General features: G+C 49.1%; 1 protein-coding gene across 1 annotated transcript in view; it reads right to left on the minus strand.

The window, feature by feature from the left end:
- Positions 1-3,161: 3,161 nt before the first annotated feature.
- PRKCA (protein kinase C alpha) overlaps positions 3,162-23,249 on the minus strand; it is a 486,225-nt gene continuing 466,137 nt past the window's right edge. The window contains exons 15-17 of the mRNA XM_017497307.2: positions 20,218-20,325; positions 18,104-18,244; positions 3,162-4,627 (exon numbers count right to left, since the gene is read on the minus strand). Coding sequence (XP_017352796.1) covers positions 4,463-4,627; positions 18,104-18,244; positions 20,218-20,325 — 414 coding nt within the window. The 3' untranslated portion in view covers positions 3,162-4,462. The remainder of the gene's footprint in view (positions 4,628-18,103; positions 18,245-20,217; positions 20,326-23,249) is intronic.

The raw sequence follows: 23,249 nt of genomic DNA on the forward strand, positions 1-23,249 counted from the left end.
GATGGTCTGGCTCTACCCAGAAACTGATGAGCTACTTCAAGGTGGGGAGGGGAAAAGGGGCTTCTGGCAGCTGGTGGGGATGTTGTTAGCATTTGGGGGGTGTTTTCTGAGGAGGAACAGACCGTGTCCCTGGCAAAACACTCTCTTGAGGGCCAGCAGATGGAAACTTCCATCTGCACTAGCCACCTCCGATGGGAAGCCTCTGACAAGGGCACCCCTTCCTCCCCCTCTCACTGTAAGGCGTATTTCTGGATGCACCCAAACGCTGTTCTTCCCTGGCTCCTTCCTGACTGCAGCCCCCTCCTCCCTATCCCTTCTCAGCATGTCTGTGGTGGGGTTCTCTGGACGTCTGCCCACTCCTTCAAGGAAGTCATCACACTCGCCTAAGGACTTGGGCTCAGAGAGGTGCTCGACAGTCGTTTGCTGGGTTGTGTTAATCTTGGTCTTTCATAATCTTTCCACCAATCACCGGCCAGGCTTCCAGAGCTCTTGACCCCATGATTTTCTATCCAAATTCTGAATAAGAAGGCCTAATACGTGGCATCAGAAAGGGCAGACGGGGGCTCTGCATGGACCCACCAGGCCTCGGGATGAAAGAGGAGGAGGAGTGCTGCTGAAGCAATCATTTTGGCTCCTGTGGTTTCCGATCTGCCTTTTGAATTTGTTTTTCCCTGGAGGTGGGCCCCCATTAGCCCAGAGGGCAGCCCCCTGCAGCATACTCCAGTGACTTCCTTTCAAACCCGACACCTGGTGACCTTCATCGAAACGCCAAGAGATGGGCTGCCAGCCCACGGCCTGCAGCCTTGGAGGGAAATTCTGCCACCAAGGAGTGGCCACCTTCCAAGGGAAGACAACGCAGAGCCGTTTGGATGGCCTGGTGTGGTCATAGCTCCATGGGTCCTGCGGGGAGGTGGATGGTGCCCGACTCTGCCTGGCTGCTTAGATCTGCACAGACCCTGGCAATCATGCAGTGCTCAGGAGCAGGCACTCCCCAAAAGGTCCCCCAGGGCCCTCCTGCGTGGCTGCGTCAGCGCCACATCACACCCCTGCCGCTATCTCACTTCACACGATGCCCACGAAGGGGGCAGTGCCATAGAACTTCATAAACTGATTCTGGGGCGAGCCATTGCTCATGGTTACCTACAGGACAGTCTTCCCACAGTAACTGTCTTCGGCTGCTGAGATCTGCAGAGCTCTAACCATTATCCACATTCAACACTCAGCAATGGATACCCAGGCTCCACAGGGCAACCCTGCACTGGACCCTGATTTACTGTTTCCCCCCGAGGCGTTTGTGCTGGGGTCTTCTGTCCCTCAGGCAGTGTGCTGGGCACCCCCATCGAGGCATTTTCTTTGAAAACTTTGCCACATGGTCTGAGAGATCATCAGCCAGCTGAGACAGTCGACGCGTTTCCGAGAGAAACAAACTCGTGGGTGTTGGCTTTTGCAGGGAAAGCGTAAGCCTAAGCCTGCTGCTTGCTTAAAACAGGCAGGTCGTAGCCAGGCGCGGCGGCTCACGTCTATAATCTCAGCACTTTGGGAGGCCGAGGCAGGTGGATCACAAGGTCAGGAGATCGAGACCATCCTGGCCAACATGGTGAAACCCTGTCTCTACTAAAATACAAAGAAAAAAAATTAGCTGGCATGGTGGTACATGCCTGTAGTCCCAGCTACTTGAGAGGCTGAGGCAGGGGAATTGCTTGAATTCGAGAGGTAGAGGTTGCAGTGAGCTGAGATCACATCATTGCACTCCAGCCTGGTGACAGAGCCCCTAACCCCATGTGTTCCTCCGTGGGACCTGCCTCCTCTCTGGGGGCCTCGTGGGGGTCTGTCCTGCAGCTGCTCCATTCTGGAGCAGGGGGACCAGCCCTTTTGTCTCCTAGGCTCTTTTTACAAAACAGTCTCTTTCCCCTCGGATCGAAGGAGGCGCAGCTGGTCAGGACATGAACCCAGGTTGTTTACTGACCCGCAGGGCTGCAGGGACGGGGAGCCAGGCCCCCCTGGAGTCTTGATGTCTACAGAGCATAAAAGACGGCAGAAGCAATGGCTTTTTTCTGCCAGGCTTGTTCCCTACCCTGGCTCTCCTACTCAGGGGTTTCCAGGTCTCACCTCAAAGAGTTTCATGGTTGTGTGTTCTGTGAATTTCATGCAAACAGCCGGAGGGGTAAAACAAGGCGAGCTTAGCTGGGAGATGCTTTTGGGAGGAAACTGAGCCGCTCTCTACAAGGACCAACAGCTACTTTCATTCTGTTTCTGTTTGTGGTAGAACCTGGCTCCTCGGAGGACCCTGCATGGGGAACGGGGGTGTCTCACCAAAGCAGCATGCTCCTCCCAAGGCTGGAAAGGCAATGGCTGGAAGAAAGTCCACAGCCTCTGAAGAGCATGCACTGGTGCCTGCAGGGTACAGCTGTGTTGGTCTCATGAAGGTTGTGTGTGCTGGGGCAAACGGCAGGTCATTGCAGAGGCAACAAGACAGACAGCATGCTTCCTACGTGTCCAGTACACACAGCAAGGGGGGTCTCCTCATCCCTCCCCGCTACCTGGAGTCAGCAACAGTCGCAGGCTGAAGGAAAAATGAAACACACACACACACACACGCACACACACACGCACACACACACACGCGCGCGTGCGTGCGCGCGCGAGCACACAAAGGTCAGCCCAGGTGCTGCAGCAATGGCACATGTGCCCCAACGTACTAGGCAGACCAGAATCAGACACTTCCTGCTGTCCCCAAGAGGAAGAGTGGTGGAGGAACCGGGACGAGAGGTGGCATTAAGAAACTAAGAGGGAGTGTCAGCTCAAAAATAGTCCCCACCAATAAAACTCTTATTTGCAGGTAGAATCAAATATATATACATATACGTATATATGAATACATACGTATATATATACACACATACACACACACACAGGTAGTAAGAGACTAATTTATCATGTAAAGTAGCCATTCGTTTTTGAAATTTGATCTACATTTAAAAATTAATCTGTCTGATACAGTGCCAATGGGCAGGAAGGGAAAACACAGAAGCAAGGGATTCAGCTAAAACTTAATTAGAAAAGAGGATCAGAAACAAGAACCCGCACAAATAGAGCACAATTGTGTCTTATAAAATTATTATAATACTCTCTTTATACTTGATACGATTATATCAATAATATAGATTCACTTGTTATTAAGGTTTATTATAAACATGCAAAATTCATTGCATGATGCATTTGCAAAACATATTAAAATCCTTCTAGCAATAAAACATCTTTGAGCTGTTAGGCATCCAAGGTTTCCTGATTCTACAGCTCCAGGTGTGTCATTCAACATGAACTGGAAATGGGAACCAAAACCGTGTCATTTTTATCCCTAAGTGGACATCAAGGGCCGGAGAAGGGAGGAAAACCAATCAGAAGGGGCTGACGCTAGAGTCAACACTTCGATTAAGTTACTGTACATCATACTTTCATAAACGACACTGCAGCCTACTAAATAAATAAGTACAAAAGGGGAGAGGGCGTGCACTTCAGCTTCGTGAGGAGGTTAACAAGGTAGGTAGCAAAATATTGGTGTGTGTGTGGGGGGGGTGTTGGCGAACAACGCTCGTGAGTAGTGGCATGATTACTGATGGCACCCTGGATTGAAGAATAATCTCCCAGAGATTAAAATGAACGTACATACACACTGGCTTATCCTTGATCCGACATGATTTCACAGGCTTGTTCAGCAAAGTCCTTAGACGATTTGGCCTCTTACAAAGAATGAAAGTTATCAAGACAGTTATCAACCAAGGAGGGCACCAGATGACAGATTCACCCAATACTCATCTGAGGCGTCTGTTTTTTTTAAACTGGTAACTGCCAGACTAGCTTAGGTTAGGAATTGTCAATGTTTGGGAACAGTGATTAGGTTCATCCCGGACTTTCGGATTCTAGGGGCTGTTTCCATGGAGGCAGAGAATGGAAGCGGCAGATATTTTGAAGCCTTCCCCACCCCCAATCCCTCCTTGCTCTCACCCTCTTGGCTTCCTGTTCTTTGACTCCAAAGATGTCTTGGGTGGAGAGGTCTCCAGTCCCCGGGGCTGGGGCAGGTTCCCTTGAACATCTCTGGTGGGGGATTCCGATGGTGAAAAATCCACAGATGGAGGGTATGTAAAGTATATCAAATTGTACCCAAAATGGGGCAAGAGTCCGTTTGCTTTCTAGGAAGGGTTAGCTTAGAGCCAGAAGTAACTTCTACAGAATTAAAGTGGACACTGTGCGTGACGTACCATCTTCCACTAAGATAATGTTCTTGGTTGTTAGAGAGAGACCCTGAACAGTTGATCACATTTGGACTAATAACCCTACAATTTTCAGGCCTCTACATGGAATCAGACACAAGGCCATGGCCTTAAAATTTTAGGGTTAAAGATAACTTCCCGCTGCTGGGAGGGCTGGGGGCTGGGGAGGCGTTTGTTCTCGCTGGTGAGTTTCATACTGCGCTCTGTAAGATGGGGTGCACAAACTGGGGGTTGACATAAGAGAACCCTTCAAAATCAGACTGGTCTATGTTAGCAATAACCAGCTGATCGGGTGGTGTTAAGACAGGCTGTCCTCGTGTGAAGAACTTGTCAAAGTTTTCTGCTCCTTTGCCGCACTGCGGAGAAAAGACAAAAAGAAGCAAAGGTCAGTCAACGGGACAGGATGCAGGGGCGGCTTTCCGAGAGCCCTCTCTGGGGAGGAGCACGGCCCCGGGGACTCAGGGCTGGTTAGGCTGGAGGAATGCTGGAGGACTTGCAGGCCTGCTGGATTCAAAAGCCAGGCAGAGCAGACTACGACCAGTTACCCAACTCTAAGTCTCTAAATACCCCGAACAGAAACCCTGGGTGGGAATGCATGGTTGGCAATGAGGCAGCAACAAGGGGACAGCCCCTGTCCCTTCACAGCCACTTCACTGAGCAAGCGGAGCTGAGAGCACGGATGCCACACAGGTGGGGCTGTCAGTCACAGTTCTGTGTTGAAAGGCCAGGGCGTCAGCTGGGGCTGCAGGCAGTTACCCCTGGGCCAAGCGAGGGGGCGAGTTACTGCCCCATCTGGTTCTTTGCTGCAATATTCGTAATGAAGTAAAAACTGTGTTATTCTTGCCTTCCAACTGGGCTGCTCTAGAAACCCCAGCCCCTAAATTAAGCTTCAAGCAATGAGGTAGGCATGGCGGCAAGGCTGGGAGATTTGCACCTGGCCAGCTAGAATTGAGCACAGCTAGACAGAGCTGGCCAGCAGGCAGGTGGGCGGCTGGAGCTCATTTGCAGGGTGGTCCCAGGCTGGAGGAGGTTTACATGGCGCCCTGGGGAAGCAGGGAGAGGCCTGCTGTCTGTCTCGGCCATTCCTCTCCTCCAGGGTCCACTGGGGCGCTCCGAGCACGTTGAGGCTGCAGGCAGAACCTCTGCACTGGAGTCTGAGACACACAGCCTCTTAGGCAGCACAGCTTGGCAGCCTGACTCCAAAAGCGGGGAAGGGGTGCTCTCTTCACTTTGTCAGCCACCCACAAGGGTTGTGACGTGTTGAAGTCCCCAGTATCCCAGCGTGACTCTGAAACAGGGAGAACTGGGAGTTTCACTGAGGATCCTAAGAATGATTTTCAAGATGTTGCAAATTATTTCCCTTGGACCAGCTGCTGGCACCACAGGACCAACATGAATTAATTCTGAGCTAGCGCACATTTCAAACGAACCAGGCACCCTCGGGTCTTTGGCAGGGAATAGCTCTGGATTCACTGTGAAGGTGGGGGTCCACCCAGTTTGCTCATCTGTAACTCCGGGAGAATAATCACACCTCCTGCCCAAGGCTGTCGTGAAGGTGAAATGTATGGGGTTTTGCACAGACCAGCCGAGGCGAGAGGCCAGCACATGCTGCTAGTGTTTTTATAAGGCAGTTGAGTCTCACGGGCTGTGCTTTCACAGCTCCTTTTTCACACTTTATCTTCTAGGAGGTCTGCTTGGGAACCTACTTTTTTTGTTGTTGTTGTTTTGAGATGGAGTCTCACTCTGCCACCCAGACTGGAGTGCAATGGCGTGATCTCGGCTCACTGCAACTTCTACGTCCTGGGTTCAAGTGATTCTCCTGCCTTGGCCTTCAGAGTAGCTGGGATTACAGGCGCTCACTGCCACGCCTGGCTAAGTTTTTTGCATTCTTAGTAGTGATCCGCCTGCCTTGGCCTCCCAAAGTACTGAGATTACAGGCCATTGTTCCCTGCCAGAATCTACTTTGATTACCCTTTTCCCACCTACTTTTCATCAAATCAAATCTGCTCCTAAGTACCTGTTGAGGTGGAAAGCATGTCAGAAATTCAAAGTATGGTGTTTATAACAAACAGCTTTCTTTTCTGGGCTTTTTTTTTGAGACAGGGTATCACTCTGTCACCCAGAGTAGTGTGCAGTGGTGTGAACAGAGCTCACTGCAGCCTCAATCACCTGAGCTCAGTCGTTCCTCCCACCTAAGTCTCCTGGGTAGCCAGGACTGCAGGTGCACACCACCACACCTGGCTATTTTTTGTATTGACAGGATTTCCCCATGTTGCTTAGGCTGGTCTCGAACTCCTGGGCTCCAGCAATCTGCCGGCCTTGGCCTCCCAAAGTGCTGGGATGACAGGCATTAGCCACCGTGCCCGGCCTTCTGGCTTATTTCCATTTTAATAAGCAACATCTACTCTTCACCCAAGGAGAGTTCATATCGCAATGAATGGTAAGTATGTGGGGGATGTGTGTGCTGGGGCAGAGGGGACGAGAGGCAGGGGTTTTCAAGTTACTCTGTGGAGCCATATAGACTACAAGGCTTACTGTCACATCGGCCCTGCCTCCCACATGTGGGGCAGCAAAGCTTCCACTCTCACGACCCACATTTCCATGGTGTATTTCCTTGGAAAAGCACAAAGCACCTCAAAGCCAAGTTCAGCAGAGGCAGAATCTGCAATTCATATCACCCTACATACACAGGCCACTTGCAAATACTTAGAAAGGCTCTTTGAAAAATAAATAGGGGCACGCTGTTTCTTCCTAGGAATTAGTCAGGAGTCCGTACTTAATTCATCAATTAAACAGAAACCAAGTTTCCTTGGAACACCACATTCAGAGGCTGCTGGGATGACAACAGCCAAAGAAAGAGCCCTCCTCTGGATATACCAGTGGTTCCCAGCCAGCGATGATTCCACCCCTAGGGAACTCATTTTTGGTCATCAGGACTTGTGCAGGGCAAGCCTGGCACCTAGCGGGTAGAGGCCGGGGATGCCCCGGAACACCCTGCAAGGCCCAGGACACCGCCCCCACCCCAAAGAATGATCGGCTCGAAATGTCAACAGTACCTGATGTTGAGGAACTCTGGGGCATACCAAGACTATCGTGTGAGGCTGAGTGGGTGCTGAGATCAGTGTGAGGGCAGACATGAAGCCAGACTAGGGAATTAGGCAGGAGCAGCCGCATGCAAGAGCGGAGAATGGAGAAGCATCAGAAGTCCCAGGGCGAAAGCATCTGGAGCAAGTGACAGCTCCGTGGAGTTGGCTGTGGAAACATCTTTGTGGAACCTGATTAATCAATACTCATTGCCTGGAAGAATTCAAGTGAATCTACAATCAGGGCTCCCAGAGGCTGGGATGTGTGCTCCCTTAATAAGAGATCATCTGTGCTTCTCTTGATACTCACTGACCATGCAAAGATGAGCAAGAAGGAATTTTTGGAAAAAATATGATAAAGGGATGTGAGTCCCTAAAGGACGGGCAAGGCAAGCCAAGGTAAAATGTCCTCTCCCCTTTTCGCAGAACACGTTGGTGAATTTAGAGCTGCATCGATAGACGTCTAGGGTGGGTATCTGTCTGTCCTGCTCTAAATGCATCATTGTGTTCTGTGAAAAGAGCGCACAGGTCTGACCTTTTCCCTTGAGTACCGTCTTTATGGCATTCACGAATCATCGTCCAATGGGGCATTTCCAAAAGCCATGGCTTTACTGCCAAAGAAAAATAACAAGCAAACGACAAGGAGAGTTCCCAGGCTCTAAAATGGGTATGACAGAAACCTTCCCACTGAGAAGCCTGGAGAGGCAGGTTTGTGGGCATCCAGTTCCAAGGCTGGTGTCCAGAGAAGGGTCAGTCCTGAGGGCGCCCGCTGCTTGGTAAGCTAAGCACCGTGATAACATGGGGCAAAAATCCCTTCCTGGTTAAGGCCTCGTGCTCCACTTGTGTTGAGGACTGCAGAGCTGAGCGAGAACTTAGGGATTTCCTGGATCAACCCAGTGGCTGCCCTGCAGTCACACTGAGTGCTGCTGTGCGGCTCACTGCTGGAAACACCCTCCTCTCCTTTCTCACTGTAAATCTCTTTGGAATTTTCCCTGAACTCAAAGAGGGAGAAATCACACTTTTAACAAATGGAAGCTTTTCTTACATTGGTTTCACTTAGGTGGAGAGACAGGAGGCAGGCCAGGGCCAAGGGCAAAGAGTAAAAACTGAACCGCTGAAGTTCAGGCACGTCAACCACGGGGCAGAAATGAGCCATGGGTGTATCTCAGCAAGCAACGGGGAAGAAAGCCCAGAAGGGCGGCAGGCGGACCTGAGAGTCAGATCTGCTCCTGACACTGAGAAGGACTTTTTATTCTCAGGGAGCTCAAACCAGAAATAAGTCTCCTTCCCCCACCAAGAGGCAGGGGGCAGCACAGCTGTTTCCACCCCAGATTTGGCGTGGTGAGAAATAGCGTTTCCTTTTCCACCACGGAAGGTCTGCCAGTGCATTATAAATCAAACTTCCACAGCTCTTAGCAGAAGCAGGCCTGGAAGTAGACAATCCACTGTAAGTCAAATTGGAGAAGATCTTGAACTACTTGTTTTCCAAGATGTTGATGTGGAAAACTGCATCTGACCTCATCACCAGCACCACCACCACCACCTACTGAAAAAGATAATGAAACCCAGAGATTTTTGGATCCTTGGAGAAAGGGCAAGCAGTAGATTTGAGACTACTGCATTCCTAATGAGGAAGTGATTCTTCCTACGATCTGATCTAACCTTACTCATCACCATGACCTTGATGGGCAATGGCCTCGGGCACCATCTTGGAGCTGAGCAAGGGGCAAGAAGAGACAGAGAGGCTAAAGGGTGAGGGAGCATCTAGCATGACTGCATGAATGCCAAGTGAATGAGTGAAAGGTGACTGCAGCCAGCCCCCCGACACTCCTCAGGGATGAGGCAGGCAGGTAATCACCACTGCCACTGGAAGGGCAGCCTCCACAGCAGCCTGTGACAACAGGGAGGTGGTGGTGTCCATGGCCTCAGAGCCCTACGACATGGCAGCTAAAAGTAACATTTACACCTTGTGAGCAAAACTGGGCTGAGTATACACCATATCCACCTCCAAAGGTCACCCAGACCTTTCGCCAACTGAGGCTTCTGCCTTCTGGTATGCGACGTACCACATGATGGATGTGGGACAGAGATAAAGGGGAAGAGGGCATCGGGGGTGGCCAGACCCAACCGGTTGGTGTGTGAGCCCAGGCGAGTTCCTCTGGAAATCCCTGAGACCAAGTGATATCAACACCCAAGGGAAAGTGGGGACACAGAGGGGAGAAGGATATGGCTAGAGATCAGGAGCCCCAACGTATAGCTTTGGCAAACTCAATGCATCTCTCTGTGAAGGTAAGACGGGGATGCGGCCATCCACCATCCCAGGCTGTTGTGAGGATCCAGGGAACTAGTGAGTATGAGGCCCTTCCTCAATGAGAAGGTGGGACAGACAAAAGGGACACGCTGTGAAGCAAGTGCCGACATGTAAAAGGCATGCGATCGCTATCTGAACGATGAATGAACGTTATGAATAAGCTACCTCCCTCTTTCCGATCTCTGGACTCAGGAATTAACTGCTTTGTCGTTTTGATGTTCTTACCTACGTGGTCAAACTGACAACAAATACAGTGAACCCAAGAGAAATCGGGCCTGGTAACGAATGTTACATGGCATGGAATGACGTGGCCTCTGGACCTGCAGTGTGCCCCCACTGAAGCCTCACGTGGCAGACACGCTGCTTACAGCCCCTTTCCTTCTGTGATGGGGCGTGCGGGAGACTGAGGTGCAATGCAGGAGTTGGCTTCGTGGCTGATTCTTACCTGTGAGGGGCCACTGAGCATGAGCAATACACGTGCTGGTCTCACCACTGCCCTTTACCCCGGCGTCTGCCATGTAGGATCCAACCCCACGGGCACAGCTATGGGAATTACGCGAGATATGAGTAGCTCAAAACACTGCTGTTAAAAAGCAAAACCAAGCAAAACCCAGAAGAGGAGGAAGGGTGCAGAACAAATGAACAGTAAAGGGATGTTGCAACACTGTGGAGAGGAAACCTAACGAGTTGGGAGCCACCCCTCACGATGACCAAATGCAGGAGGACGTGCTTCATCGTAGGGGGACCCTTACTTGTAGTTCAAGTCCCAGCGCTGGGGTGCAGTGGAGCACGTTAGCAACCATGTTGCCACCATCTGCACAACTCTCCCACTCGTGGTTGCACGTCATCTTCATTTAAGTTAAATGACTTAACAGTGGAAATGGGCTGGTGCGTTTCACCTGGGCTTCGTCCATATTAAGGAGCCATCCAGCAAAGGGGTCTGGCCATTGGTCTGCCCTTTCTCTGGAGATGAGCATGCTCAGGGAACGGGCTTCGTGCATGACCAACACAGGCAGGAGCACACGGTTAGGGGTTATAAAGTGGGGTTAGTTTGCTCATGTCAGTCACCCACAGTTCTGGAAGCATGCTCACCGAAGACCTGGAGGCCCACTGAAGCCAGTGCATTTTGGTACACACAGTCTGGAGAATAAGAACGGACAAAGGAGAGGATTTGGAGAACAGTCAGTTCCTGGCTTTGGAAGTCCAGAATTGGGAACGGACACGTAAAGAATGCCATAAACCCAGGTGGGCTGATGCAGAAACGCCTCCCGGATACATCACTATGTGAAAGACGCAAGGTGTGTAACATGGCACAACCTCATCTGTGTATATGTTTACACAAGCAGAAACTTTCTGGAAGGTTACAAAAAAGATCATGAAGAGTAGGGTCAGCAGTTGGGGCGATATCTTTTCACTGATGCCCTTTTCTACCACTTAGCTGTTCATTTCACCATACAGAGAAAGTATGTTAATAATAAATTTTTTTTAAAGGGACTGGGATCCCCTTCACCTCCTGCCAACTTCATATAGTCTTTGGTTTCTCTGACAAAATCAAACAGTACTCATCTCACCTACGGCACTGCGGTATTATCTCAGAAAGGGAAAACTGTTCTGGAGGAAGGCTGATTCCACTGACGAGTTTGCTGACAGACACAGGCCATAAGCCACACAGTAAATAAGTGGGTTCCTGTAGGTGTGAGAGCCATGTGTGTATGAGGGTGAAGTTTCTGGTTTATCACGGGCTGTAATGTATGGAATAAAAACATGTACTCCACTTGATCTTTATGTTAATGGTCAGATTTAGAGGGTTTAAAGCTTCTTTTCCAAGAAAAGTTGTAATGGCCATCATTGTTGGAGACCTTCACTGCCAATTCACACAATGTGAAGTACAGGGGTCTGTATTTACGCATCACTCATCACCGAAGCTCCCCGAGGCTCGCGATAGCACTACTTAGTTATATCAATTATGAGTTTAAATGCTTCATTTCTTCCCATTTTTCTTTTAAGCAGAAAAGTATTTGAGAGAGTAACGATCAAGGAACAGGAAAAACTGCTTGCCTCTCATTAGCCCAGTAAAAGATGCTGTCTTGGATGAGTTCAGAGGTTTCAATCAAACCTAGACACAGCATGATGTGACTTACTACAGTCTCCAAAGGCTGGTTAGTGTTTGTATGTTGTCGACAAACCTTCCCATCGTGAGATCTCTATTTTAAATGGCATCATTGTTACTGGCCCAACAGGAAGGCCAAGAGAATGAAGCTGCCTGCCATCCCAGAGAACTGATGAGACGCGGCGCAGGCTGCCGGTGGTACCTGATCAATGACACAGCCATGCCAAGGACTCTCCCTCCTCCTCTCACCTGCAGAGCCGCTGCACTATATACCTAGCTTGCTGGAGTAATTACTGCAAGAAAATAGTACCAGGAGATGTCCTTATGTTCAGGAAATACACAAGGAATTCTCTAGATGTAAAGAAGCATTAAATCTGCAACTTACTCTCAAATGGTTCAGAAAAAAAATAAGTAGATATTAAGGTTGGTACAAAAGTAATGGCAAAAAGTCACAAAAAGTAATGGCAGAAACCACAATTACTTTTGCTTCAACCTAATATGTGTCTGTGTATGGGTGTGTCTGTACCTATGCAGAGAGAGACATAGAAAAAGAACTATAATGAGATCGGACTGTAATCCCAGCACTTTGGGAGGCCAAGGTGGGCAGATCACTTGAGGTCAGAGTTTAAGACCAGCCTGGCCAACACGGCAAAACTCCATCTCTACTAAAAATTAAAAAAAATTAGCCAGGTGTGGTGGCAGGTGTCTGTAATCCCAGCTATTCAGGAGGCTGAGGGAGGAGAATTGCTTGAACCCGGGAGGCGGAGGTTGCAGTGAGCCGAGATCGTGTTACTGTACTCCAGCCTGGGCGATACAGCAAAATTCTGCCCCCTCCCCCCAAAAAAAGATAACATGAACATGCTAAAATGTTAACATTTAGGGAATCTGGGTAAAGGAACACAGAAATTCTTTAAATTACTTTCCCGGCCCTGCCCTTCTACAAATCTAAAATTGAAAATTACTTCAGAATAAAAATTAAAAAAAAAAAAAAAAAGGATCCCTGTACCAGCTTCAATAGTTAAATGATTGTCAAGCTCTCTAAACAAGTTAACAGCACCGTGAAGTGAAGGACTTTGTGGCTGACTGGGAAAAGGAGCCTCAACTGTGTTCTTGCTGTACGGACGTCCTTGACGTTCTTATTCTCTTTGGCTCTTGCTGTGGGTCATTGGATGAAATGTCCTGAAAGTTCCTTTTTTTCTGTCTTTAATTTTTAAATAAAATACTTACAGTAACTCCACAAAAACTGGTCACCTGTGAAAGGTCTATTTCAATGTGCTCTGCCTGCCCACTCTGGAATACATTTCCTGTGTTAACATTATAGATTAATTTCTCCCTCCCTCATCACCATTCAAGTACAGTGAATGATTCCGGCTTGCCTATGAACCAGCTATTCTGCTCCTCGGTGCCAATGGCTAGAACTAAAAAAAGAATAATCAATTAACTTTATGCTCCTGGTATTTGTATAAACGGCGGCTGATCACAGGCGGGAGGAGTGGAAATGTGAAGGCTGTTTTTGGCCTTCTCATTCACATTAATTAGGGTAAATTGGAATAAAAGCTTACGACATTCAAAGTGATGGTGGATCAGAATCCTGGAGCTTGTATTTTTCTGGGAAAGCAGAAAACACTTGCCTTCCCTTGGTGAGCGTTCTGGTTGCTGGGCCAAGCTGCTGGCTGCACCCTCCTTCCCACACTGCATCCTCGCTCACCTGACGCTGGGAGGCAGGTGGACACTTATTGCTCCCTAAGTCACTGAAGATTACCCTTTCCAGAGGCAACATCTGTTTTAAACGTAAAATTTCTTCTTACATAGGCTAACACTACAAGCCTTTTTTTTTTCTTTTGAGACGGAGTTTTACTCTTGTTGCCCAGGCTGGAGTGCAATGACACGATCTTGGCTCACGGCAACCTCTGCCTCCTGGGTTCAGGCGATTCTCCTGCCTCAGCCTCCTGAGTAGCTGAGATTACAGGCATCCGCCACTATGCCCAGCTAATTTTTGTACTTTTAGTAGAGATGGGGGTTCACCGTGTTGGCCAGGTTGGTCTTGAACTTCTGACCTCAGGAGATCCACCTGCCTCTGCCTCCCAAAGTGCTGGGATTACAGGCGTGAGGCACACGCCTGGCCTACGAGCCTCTTTTTGATGACTTGGGTTTGTGGCTGAGAACATCAGGCTGAGCTGATGGTCCTCACTGAGCTGATGGTCCTTGTGCCCTGGGAGCAGAGAATGCTCCAGATTGTGCTTCCTTAAAGAGATCCCTGAAACCAGCTTGCTTTGTGCTTTGCTCCTGAAGAGGAAGAACTAGGTATTGGCTGCTCGTGTCCAGGGAGCACAGCACCACTGTGTGTGGTTATCTTTGCTTTTGTTTTCACAAAATGAACCCTGAGAAGTGATTGTCCTATCTTCCAGAAAATCATCATCTTCGTGGTGGCACATGGTGGCTTTTTAGGGACATACATAGCTCTGTCCAGGACTGGACTCTCCCACTGTTGACTGCTACAGGCCAGGTTCTTCCCTCCTGTCTGAGCCTCCAGACTTTCTACTGTCAGGGGAGATGACCATCACCATGGGAGACGGCCATTGCTAAGGTAGATGGCCACTGCCCCATACAACCGACGCTGGTCACTCTCCTCTTTCTGTTCTCCTTTATGTGTCACCTTACACAGAATCCAGCCCGTGGCTGCACTGCAGATCCTGACCTTCATGTCACCGTGAGATGGAAAGTCCCGTGCTAACCTAGTGACGGATCACGGCACGGTGAGATGCTTTTTGCGGTGGGATCGCACATTTTGCGTGGCGCTGCGGTCTAAGGGTTAACTGTAGTAAAGTCACTCTGACAGTCAGGAAGAGGATTAGAAGACGGCACACTAGAGGAATGCTGATTCCCCCGGATAAGCTCTGTGGCTGTCCAGCAATGGAATACCCCTACCCTCTTTCTGGAAGACTCGTTCATTGGAGGTTCAAAAAGTTTAAAAATTCATAAAACAAAGATGATAGGCTCCTGTCCTACAAGCTCAATCTGTTCTGTAGAAGCAGTCTGCAAATTGTGAGGACCTGAAGTCCTGCTACTGGTATTTCATAATAAGCAAAGGTTTAATTCTTTGGGAGCCAGGAGTGGTGCCACATGTGAGAACAGCGACCTGTCCTTAGCCCTGCAAGTTTCAGAGAAATGGATTCACCAGCACTTGCTAAAAAAGCATCAGGCAGACTTTACCAAGACGGAAAAGATTGGTCATCCAGGGTTCTAAGAACTGCTCAGAGGTGAGAGTGCTCAGAAACGGGCTCCGGGTGAGAGACTCTGGCTGCATTACGTTTGCCTGATTGTTCTCCCAGCAGCACTGTTTAGGCTTGCATTGCTCGTCTCTCTTTGAAATAACAAAATGACCACCCGTCAGAGAATGCTCAGCTCTGTAAACACATTTGCCTTTTCAGTTAGCTCTGGATCAGGGAGCCACAGTGCGCTTTTCACCAAGTAAGACGGAAAACCACATCCCAGAATAACTTTTCTATGTGGCTCGTTCTCTCCTGCTGTTTGTGTTAACCGTGGCGTACCGTGCAGCTTTGACTTCGGTTGCTGTTTGCTGTTCTAAATGTCCTCTCCAACCACTGGAATGGCTCTCGGCATGGTGCCTCTGCTCCAGCGCGTTGCCACCAAACAGAGCGGTCCTCAGGGACCACTGGAGGCTGGGGTGCGTGCCCTTCCATGACATGCTGCCACGAACTTCCCCCCGCCTCCTGGCCCCATGAAAGGACAACAGCAAACAGCTCTCAAGAGGCACATCGCTGCCCTTCCAGAAACCAGAACTTGTCCCATTTATCTCTCTGCCAGTCAAGCTCTCTGCTTTTGGACCTGGTGTCTGTGGGTCCCCGGTAGCCATGTGCTTCAAAATCAGAAGATCCCCCTAAAATCAGTGCACAGGACTTGCTAAAGAAAAGGTGGGGGTGGCAGATACTTAAGGGCCTTATTTGAAACGATGATTCAGGAGGAAGTCAACTGACATGATTAATGTTACCCCTGTGGGCCCATTTCCTGTCTATCTGTTCTTTCTAGCTCCTTCCTCTTTTGTGGCACAGGTCAGGAGAAAACTGGCTTCTGCCTGAGAAATCTCTCTGGGAAGAGATGAAATCTCTCCCTTCCTTCTGGCCAGGGCTCTCACCAAGCAGGACTTTTTGCCTGAAAGTTCCAGTTTTAAGGCCTGGGTCCACAATTTCTGCCTCCATTTGTGAGTTCAGGGGCTATTTCTTCACAGCCAGGTGCAATTCATTCTTCCTTAATTTTAACCAGCATTCAGTTAAACAAAACAAAACAAAAACAAAAACAGTAGCGCTCCAGGAATGAAATATAAATAAACACTGCTTCTAATTCAGCTGCCTGCCGTGGGTACAACTTTGTTCCAGGGATTTCCACGGACCGCAGGGAACAATTTACATTCCTGCCTGCCGGAACCAAGTCGCCCTCTGGTCTTCCCTATATCCAAGTGTGGGGCTAAAACCTGGGAGACTATGCAAATAAACACCCTCTTCTGCCATAATGAGGTGGGAATAAACAGAAGAAGGCGTGTGTTATGGTTGGTTTTGCTGCAACTCATCTCTTTCTGGAAACTGACTGACAAGTAATTGGATTTTGCTCAACCCTCAAGGCAGGGTCAGGAACATCTCTACGTTGCTCCTATAAAGAAACTAAGCTGTGTTCAAGATGCCATTGCATAACCTTCATAATTCAAGACGACAAATAAATATTAAAGGCAAAAGAGGAAAAAAATCCCTAACAGAATTTTCTACTGAGGCCGCTTGCAGCATCACTTATCACTCTCCCCACCCCCCAAAACCTTCAAGCCAGGTTATGTATATCGAGGGACAGGAGCCCATGAGAGCCCCCTAAAATCAGTGCACAGGGCTGGCTAAAGAAAAGGTGGGGGGGCAGATACATAAGGGCCTTATTTGAAATGATGATTCAGGAGGAAGTCAACTGACCTGATTAATTTTAGTTTTTCTTCAGTGTGTGCTAAAAATATCTTAGAAAAATAAAATCCAGTGGGCTCACCCACAGCAGTTTTATTCTTGGGGTAGAGGACACAGAGGCACACACAGCGAGGAAGTTGCTGCTCTAAGAATGAGGCTGTGTGTACCCAGTTGGTAACTCTGCTACCCCAGGCGGGTCCCCTGGCCTGCTCATGGGGCACCTGTCAAAGGAGATAGATTTGAGCGAAACCAACATGCAATGCTTCTGAAACTGACTGTGGAATAAAGTGGCTTTCTGCAGTCTCTGGGGAGAGGCACAACGGGCTGCTACCCGATGCCAAGACAGAGGCAGAGCGGGAAGGCACAGGACGCCTTTGGGGGCGCTGCAAAGTGGCAGGTGGTGAGTGACGAGGCTGACATCTTAAGGCTCTCAGTTTACCTCTAGAGATATAAACATTATGAAAGGCACTTGCTGGCTGCATTCAATAATCAGAGCCTGCAGCCTCAGTGTCAGGGCAGTTCTGAGATACAGCGATGGTGCAGTGGGTGGACACCGATTCGTCCCGGTTCCACCACCTATCCGCTGTGTGTCCTCTGGCAACTTAGCCTCTCTGTGCCTGTTTTCTCTACTGCAAACTGGGGAGCATAGAACCCATCTCACAGGGCTGTTGGGATGATTTGTAAGGCACTGAGAACAGGGCTGGGCACACAGTGTAAATAAATGAAGAAAAAAAAAAAAAAAAAGAAAAAAAAAAAGGAAAGGGAAAAAAATGAAAAAAAAAGAAAAAAAAAAAAAAAAAAAAGGAATCAAACAGGGAGAATCTGAAAAAAGCCAGCAACGTCAGGATTGGCGGCCGTCACTTAGTCCCTGCAGTGGTGGCAGTGGAGGATGTGGGAGTGGTGTCCAGGCTCGGTCTAGGAGCTGGCTAGGATGGGGTTGTGCTTCAGTGCTCCCATCAGTGCCAGGCAAATCCAGGAAAGCTGGAGACAGACACGAAGTCTGAGTCCAGCTGAGGATGGAGGGCTATGAATACAGCCCTGCTGGGTGCGAGTCCACAAAGTCCAGACCCAAAGCAGAGCCAGCCTCACTCCCTAATGGTGTGGGGGTGCTCTGCAGCTGCCCAGCTGGAGGACGAAGTGTGCACAGGGTCCCCTTCCCTGCCTTATCTGTCCTTACTCTGTGAAGGCAGCAGGGATCCTGGCTGCTGAGGCCACAGGACTGAGAACAAGGCTGAAACATGGCCGGTTTCCTCACCCTGTAGAAGCCAGAGGTCACCGGCCTCCTCTCGCCAAGAAAAGAGATGAGTGGGATACTCCCAGAATTTGGGGAAATGGGGTTCCGAAACAGGCTGCTTTTCTGGACTCACCACTTTGGGCTTGAATGGTGGCTGGATCTCCCTGTTCTCCAGTTTCTCCCAGTCGATCCTCCGGAAGAAGGCATGTTCTCTCACGTCCCTCTCGCCCTCGGGCCCGCAGCCCAGCCGCTTGGCTGGGTGTTTGGTCATCAGCTAGGAAAAGGAGAAAAAGAGAACAGTGGCTCACAAGGGCTTCCCAGAGACAGCGCCTTCCATTTGCCTAGCGCTGCCTACAGCTCTAACTTTGTGGACTCCTGGACAGCATCTCAGAGAGCTGACCAAGGCACTCAGTGGCTTACACAGAGTGAAGCCAACTCACAAAAATGACATCGGCAAGCATAGCCCTTCCTATGGTGGTTTTCAAGATAAGGGAACAGGAAAGCTATCTGAACCCACGGCCAAATGGAAGAAGAAGAATTTAAACAGACATCTCATATGTTATCTGTTTTGGAGCCATCATGCTATACATATATCTGGTTACAGAAAAAAAAGGCATGCAATTACTAAAAACTGTATGTGCTGAAAGCATCACAGTCTAGCATCACAGAGGATGCTATAATAAGCATCATACGGGGCCAGGCGCGGTGTCTCACGCCTGTAATCCCAGCACTTTGGGAGGCTGAGGCCAGTGGCTCACAAGGTCTAGAGTTCGAGACCAGCCTGGCCAGCATGGTGAAATCCTGTCTCTACTAAAAATACAAAAAATTAGCCAGGCCTTGTGGTGCATGTGAGTCCCAGCTACTTGGGAGGCTGAGGCAGGAAAATTGCTTGAACTCGGGAGGTGGAGGTTGCAGTGAGCCGAGATTGCGCCACTGCACTCCAGCCTGGGAAACAAAGCAAGACGGTGTCTCAAAAAACCAAACCAAAACAAAATAAAAAAACACCAAAAAGCATATATCTATGTATTTTCTGGGCTAAAATATTATCAATCAAAGACATAGTTTAGAAAAATAAGTGCTTTAACAAGGAAGGTGTCTAGTTAATTTCAACTTGCCTATTGAAAGACACAAACACTGACTATGAGCTCTTTGAAGACGTAAGCCAGTTCCTCTTGACCTCAGTATCTCTTCCAAGTGCGTTGCTCTTGGATGACATGTGGCAAATGCCTCCCAAGTGGTCACACTCACCAGATAATGTTAAGGGCATACTGTACTCCATCTTACTAAGCCTGAAAATAACTTTGTGACCCAACTCTTGACCATTCAAAACTAGACAAGTCATGATCAGCAATTCTATTCCTAGAGCAGTTCCTCAACCACAGTGGGTACATATCCTCACCAAAACACATGCCCCAGAAGGTTCACAGCAGTTCTGTTTGCAATAGCCTCAAACCACAGCAGAAACAATCTAAATATCCACCAAAAGTAAAATGGAAAAGAAAATGATGGTGTTCACACAGTGGAACACGACACAGCAATATGAAAGGAGGGACTTTAAGCCCACACAGCAATGCAGAGAGAATCCTCAATCACAACACTGAGAAAGCAGCCAGGCCAGGAGCAACAATGCAAGGCTCGGTCTGTGCAGAGCTGGAAACAGGCGAGACCAATCCATGCTATCTGAAGTTGGGAGGCAGGTTATCTTTGGGCGGGGTAGTGACTGCAGCCGGGACCAGAGGGGGCTTCCAGGATGTTGGAAACATGGTTTTCTGAGCTGAGTGCAATTACATAGGTGGATGCGTCTCATCAAGATTCATTTATCAGCATATTGATGATGCGTGCCCATTTCTGTATGTATGCAATAGCTCATAAAAAGCGTGGTAAACAAAGAACTAACTAAGTCACACCAAGTGGGACAGGAGATGAGAGCACACTCTTTCTAAGGGCCTGTGATGATATCTGGCAGTCCCCACCACAATTTTATGAAATGGATTAGAATTAAAAGTGCAGTACCGTCATTAGGTGACTGGGCCAGAGTCCCAGGAAGTACTGGGATTCCAATCCGTTCTCCTAGCCCTCACTTTCCCCACTGTGCCCTGTGTGACACCAAGCCCCCACCCTCGATGGCCAAAATGCAGTAGTGTGGGTTTGCGGTATTTCTGCCATCTCTCTTAGAAGTGCGGGGCAAGTATTTCTCCTACCAAAGCTCTTGGTCCATGATCACAAAAGGTATCCGAATCGACTTACGCCTTTGCAGATGGAAACAGCCTCCTTGGACAAGGATTTTGGATAGGACACGTTGTGCTCCATGATAGACTGAAACAGTTCATCTTCATCTTCACCATCAAATGGAGGCTGTTCCGGAAAAAAGGAAAGACGGGGAAGTATTTAGGCAGAGTAATTCATTAACGTGTACCTGAAGAGTCAATTCAGCACCAAGGAACAGACCAGGGTTCTCAGCCCACTGCAGGCTGCACAGCTAGCTCAGTCAACTGGAGGGTTTATTTGATTATCTTTAATGAGGTTGATGGTTTTGTGTTTTTCATTTTTTTCCCTCTGTCTTGTTAATTATCTTGCCCTGGGCAACCCAAACAATCTTTAGGGAAAGTGTTTTTGAGTAATGCTTTTAATGATTTGCAAATAAACTATGATTAATCCATTAATCTTGTAATTATGTGCTAAAAATCTAATTATGATCAGTTAGGTTACAGGCGGTTTTGTATGCAGAAGGTGGCCGTGGCCCACAGAAAATGTTAACACTTTCACCTGGGGTGAAGGGGACTTCAGAACATGGCCTAAAAGGATGACCCCAGTAATTGAAACAAGAAGCTGCTCTGTGGGGGGTGTATGTGGGGGGGGGAGGGCTTTGAACCTGCACAGCGGCAGTGATGGGACCTTAGCTTCCACTGGACTCCTCCCTCGTCCTCTTTGACTGGGTTTATAGCCACCAGGCTGAGAAAAATGCACGGCGGCCCCGTGGGAGCTCATGGCTTTAGAGTCAGGTCAATCTGGACGAGAATTCTAGCTCTACTAAGTTCCTAGCTGGGTGTCCACAGGCAAATGACTTAGTTCTTTAATATACAGTTCTCCAACTTGCAAGATGGGGTTTCTGAGAGTAAAGTGCCTTGTATTTTGTGTTGTACCCGATAAGTGCCCAGTGAAAGCAACTGAGTGGTTCTATTATTTAAGGCAGAGCAGCTCTCTTGGGAGGGACTTTGAGAACCTTCCAGGAAGAAAGGCCGAGTTCACGCTGCCCTTTGAACTTTTCCCTCCAGCGTGTCTGTAGTCCTGAGGGATACATCGCTTCCCTGTCATTCTGGCGGGATGGCACAGAGGAAAGGGTTCATGGGAAATTCAATAATGTTCCCATTTGCCTCTGTAACCTTGAGTTTAGCATAAGAAAGGCAGAGCAGGGGCCAACCTTGTGCAGAATCCGCCTGTGTAATCTTGAGATGTTCCCTTCTCATGGAAAAGAGACAGTCACTCTGGCTGCCACGGGCGTTGAACTGAATCATGAATCACAGATAACTGTGCAGTGGTCAGCAGGATGCCCCTTATCAGACATGTTCTCCCAAGTCAGAGACAGAAGCTGAGCCAAGCAGATCCCTCCCTCAACTGCCACCCACAAATCACCTCAACCTGTTCCTCCAATTCCCGAGACCTGACCTCAGTTCCCTGCCCAGTCCTGAACAGGAGCCATGTGCCCCGAGGGAAAGATGCCACGTCTATAAAGAACCCCACCCTGGGACCAGGTATGGGAGGGCAGAGTTGGGTGTCTGGTACCACTTAACATTATTTTGGTCTGAAAATACAAATAATTGGGGCTCTTTTTCTGTTGTAAGTACCTGGTGTAAGGACGGTTTAATTTGGTGGAAGCTGCAGGTGGGTGAAGAGAGCTAAAATGAGCCTGCCTGACCCAGAGCAGGGCAGGGGGAGGCAGCCACAGTGACTTCCACCAGCAGGAGCAACATGGAGCCTGGGAGGCACCCAGGGCAGCTTGTGGGGGCACCAACCAGGGAGTGCAGGCTCCCGACAGCCACCTGTGTCAGCAGGGGGACATGTCGCTTCTGTCTGTAGGGGCAGAGCAGGCAGGCAGTGGTGGGGGAGGGCCGTGACGGAGCTATGGTACAGGTTGGCCCTGTGTCCAGTCCATCATATGTTCCCTGCCCAACCGCATGCAGCCTGCTTCTTCTGGATACCCTACTACAGGACACACAAGAAATTTCTCATTTTCCCTAATCAGTGATCCATAAACCTGGGTGAGTTTTGGCGAAGGAGATTTTCATAACTCCAACAAATGTGGTGGCTGGGTGTGGTGGCTCACGCCTGTAATCCCAGCACTTTAGGAAGCCAAGGTGGGTGGATCACCTGAGGTCAGGAGTTCAAGACCAGCCTGGCCAACATGGCAAAAGTTCATCTCTACCAAAACCACAAAAATTAGTGTAGTGGCACATGCCTATAGTCCCAGCTCCTCCGGGGCTGAGGCATGAGAACAGTGAGCTGAGATTGTGCCACTGCACTCTAGCCTGGGAGACAGAGCAAGACTTTGCTTCAAAAACAAAAATATGGTGTGCTTTCTGCTCACGGCTGTGGCCTGCACCCTGCAAGGGCTCAAGGCCGCTAAACTGGCTGTGTGCATGTTCTCTGCAATGCAAATGTGCCCTGTCAGGGAGTGGGGCAGAAGCTCTGTTTTGAGGTCATTGATTGGCACCTCACCATGTGGCCTGAGAGGACCTCTGGTCAGGGCCCGACACATACTTTCCAAGCTTCAGTGCAAAATGAAAATGGGAGTCCCTCATTTAAAGATTATTAAGAATTTTGGCCAGGCATGGTGGCTCATGCCTGTAATCCCAGCACCTTGGGAGGCCGAGGTAGGTAGATGATAAGGTCAGAAGATTGAGACTATCCTGGCCAACACAGTGAAACCCTGTCTCTACTAAAATACAAGAAACTAGCTGGGTGTGGTGGCGGGCGCCTGTAATCCCAGCTACTTGGGAGGCTGAGGCAGAAGAATTGCTTGAACCCAGGAGGTAGATGTTGCAGTGAGCTGAGATCGCACCATTGCACTCCAGCCTGGTGACAGAGCAAGACTCCTTTTCAAAAAAAAAAAAAAGAATTTCAAGGTTTCAAGGTGGCGAGAACAGAGCACCAAACCAAACGTGCAGGGCTCTTCTGGGCTTGGGCCCTGTGCGACCATGTAGGCTGCGTGTTCCTGAAGCCAGCTAAACTGGGTGCACCTTATTGAGCAGTGACAAAGGTGCTGGCGAGATTCAACCAGC

The sequence above is a fragment of the Cebus imitator genome, unplaced genomic scaffold, assembly GCF_001604975.1.
Source record: "Cebus imitator isolate Cc_AM_T3 unplaced genomic scaffold, Cebus_imitator-1.0 Scaffold229, whole genome shotgun sequence".
Classification (NCBI taxonomy): Eukaryota; Metazoa; Chordata; class Mammalia; order Primates; family Cebidae; genus Cebus; species Cebus imitator.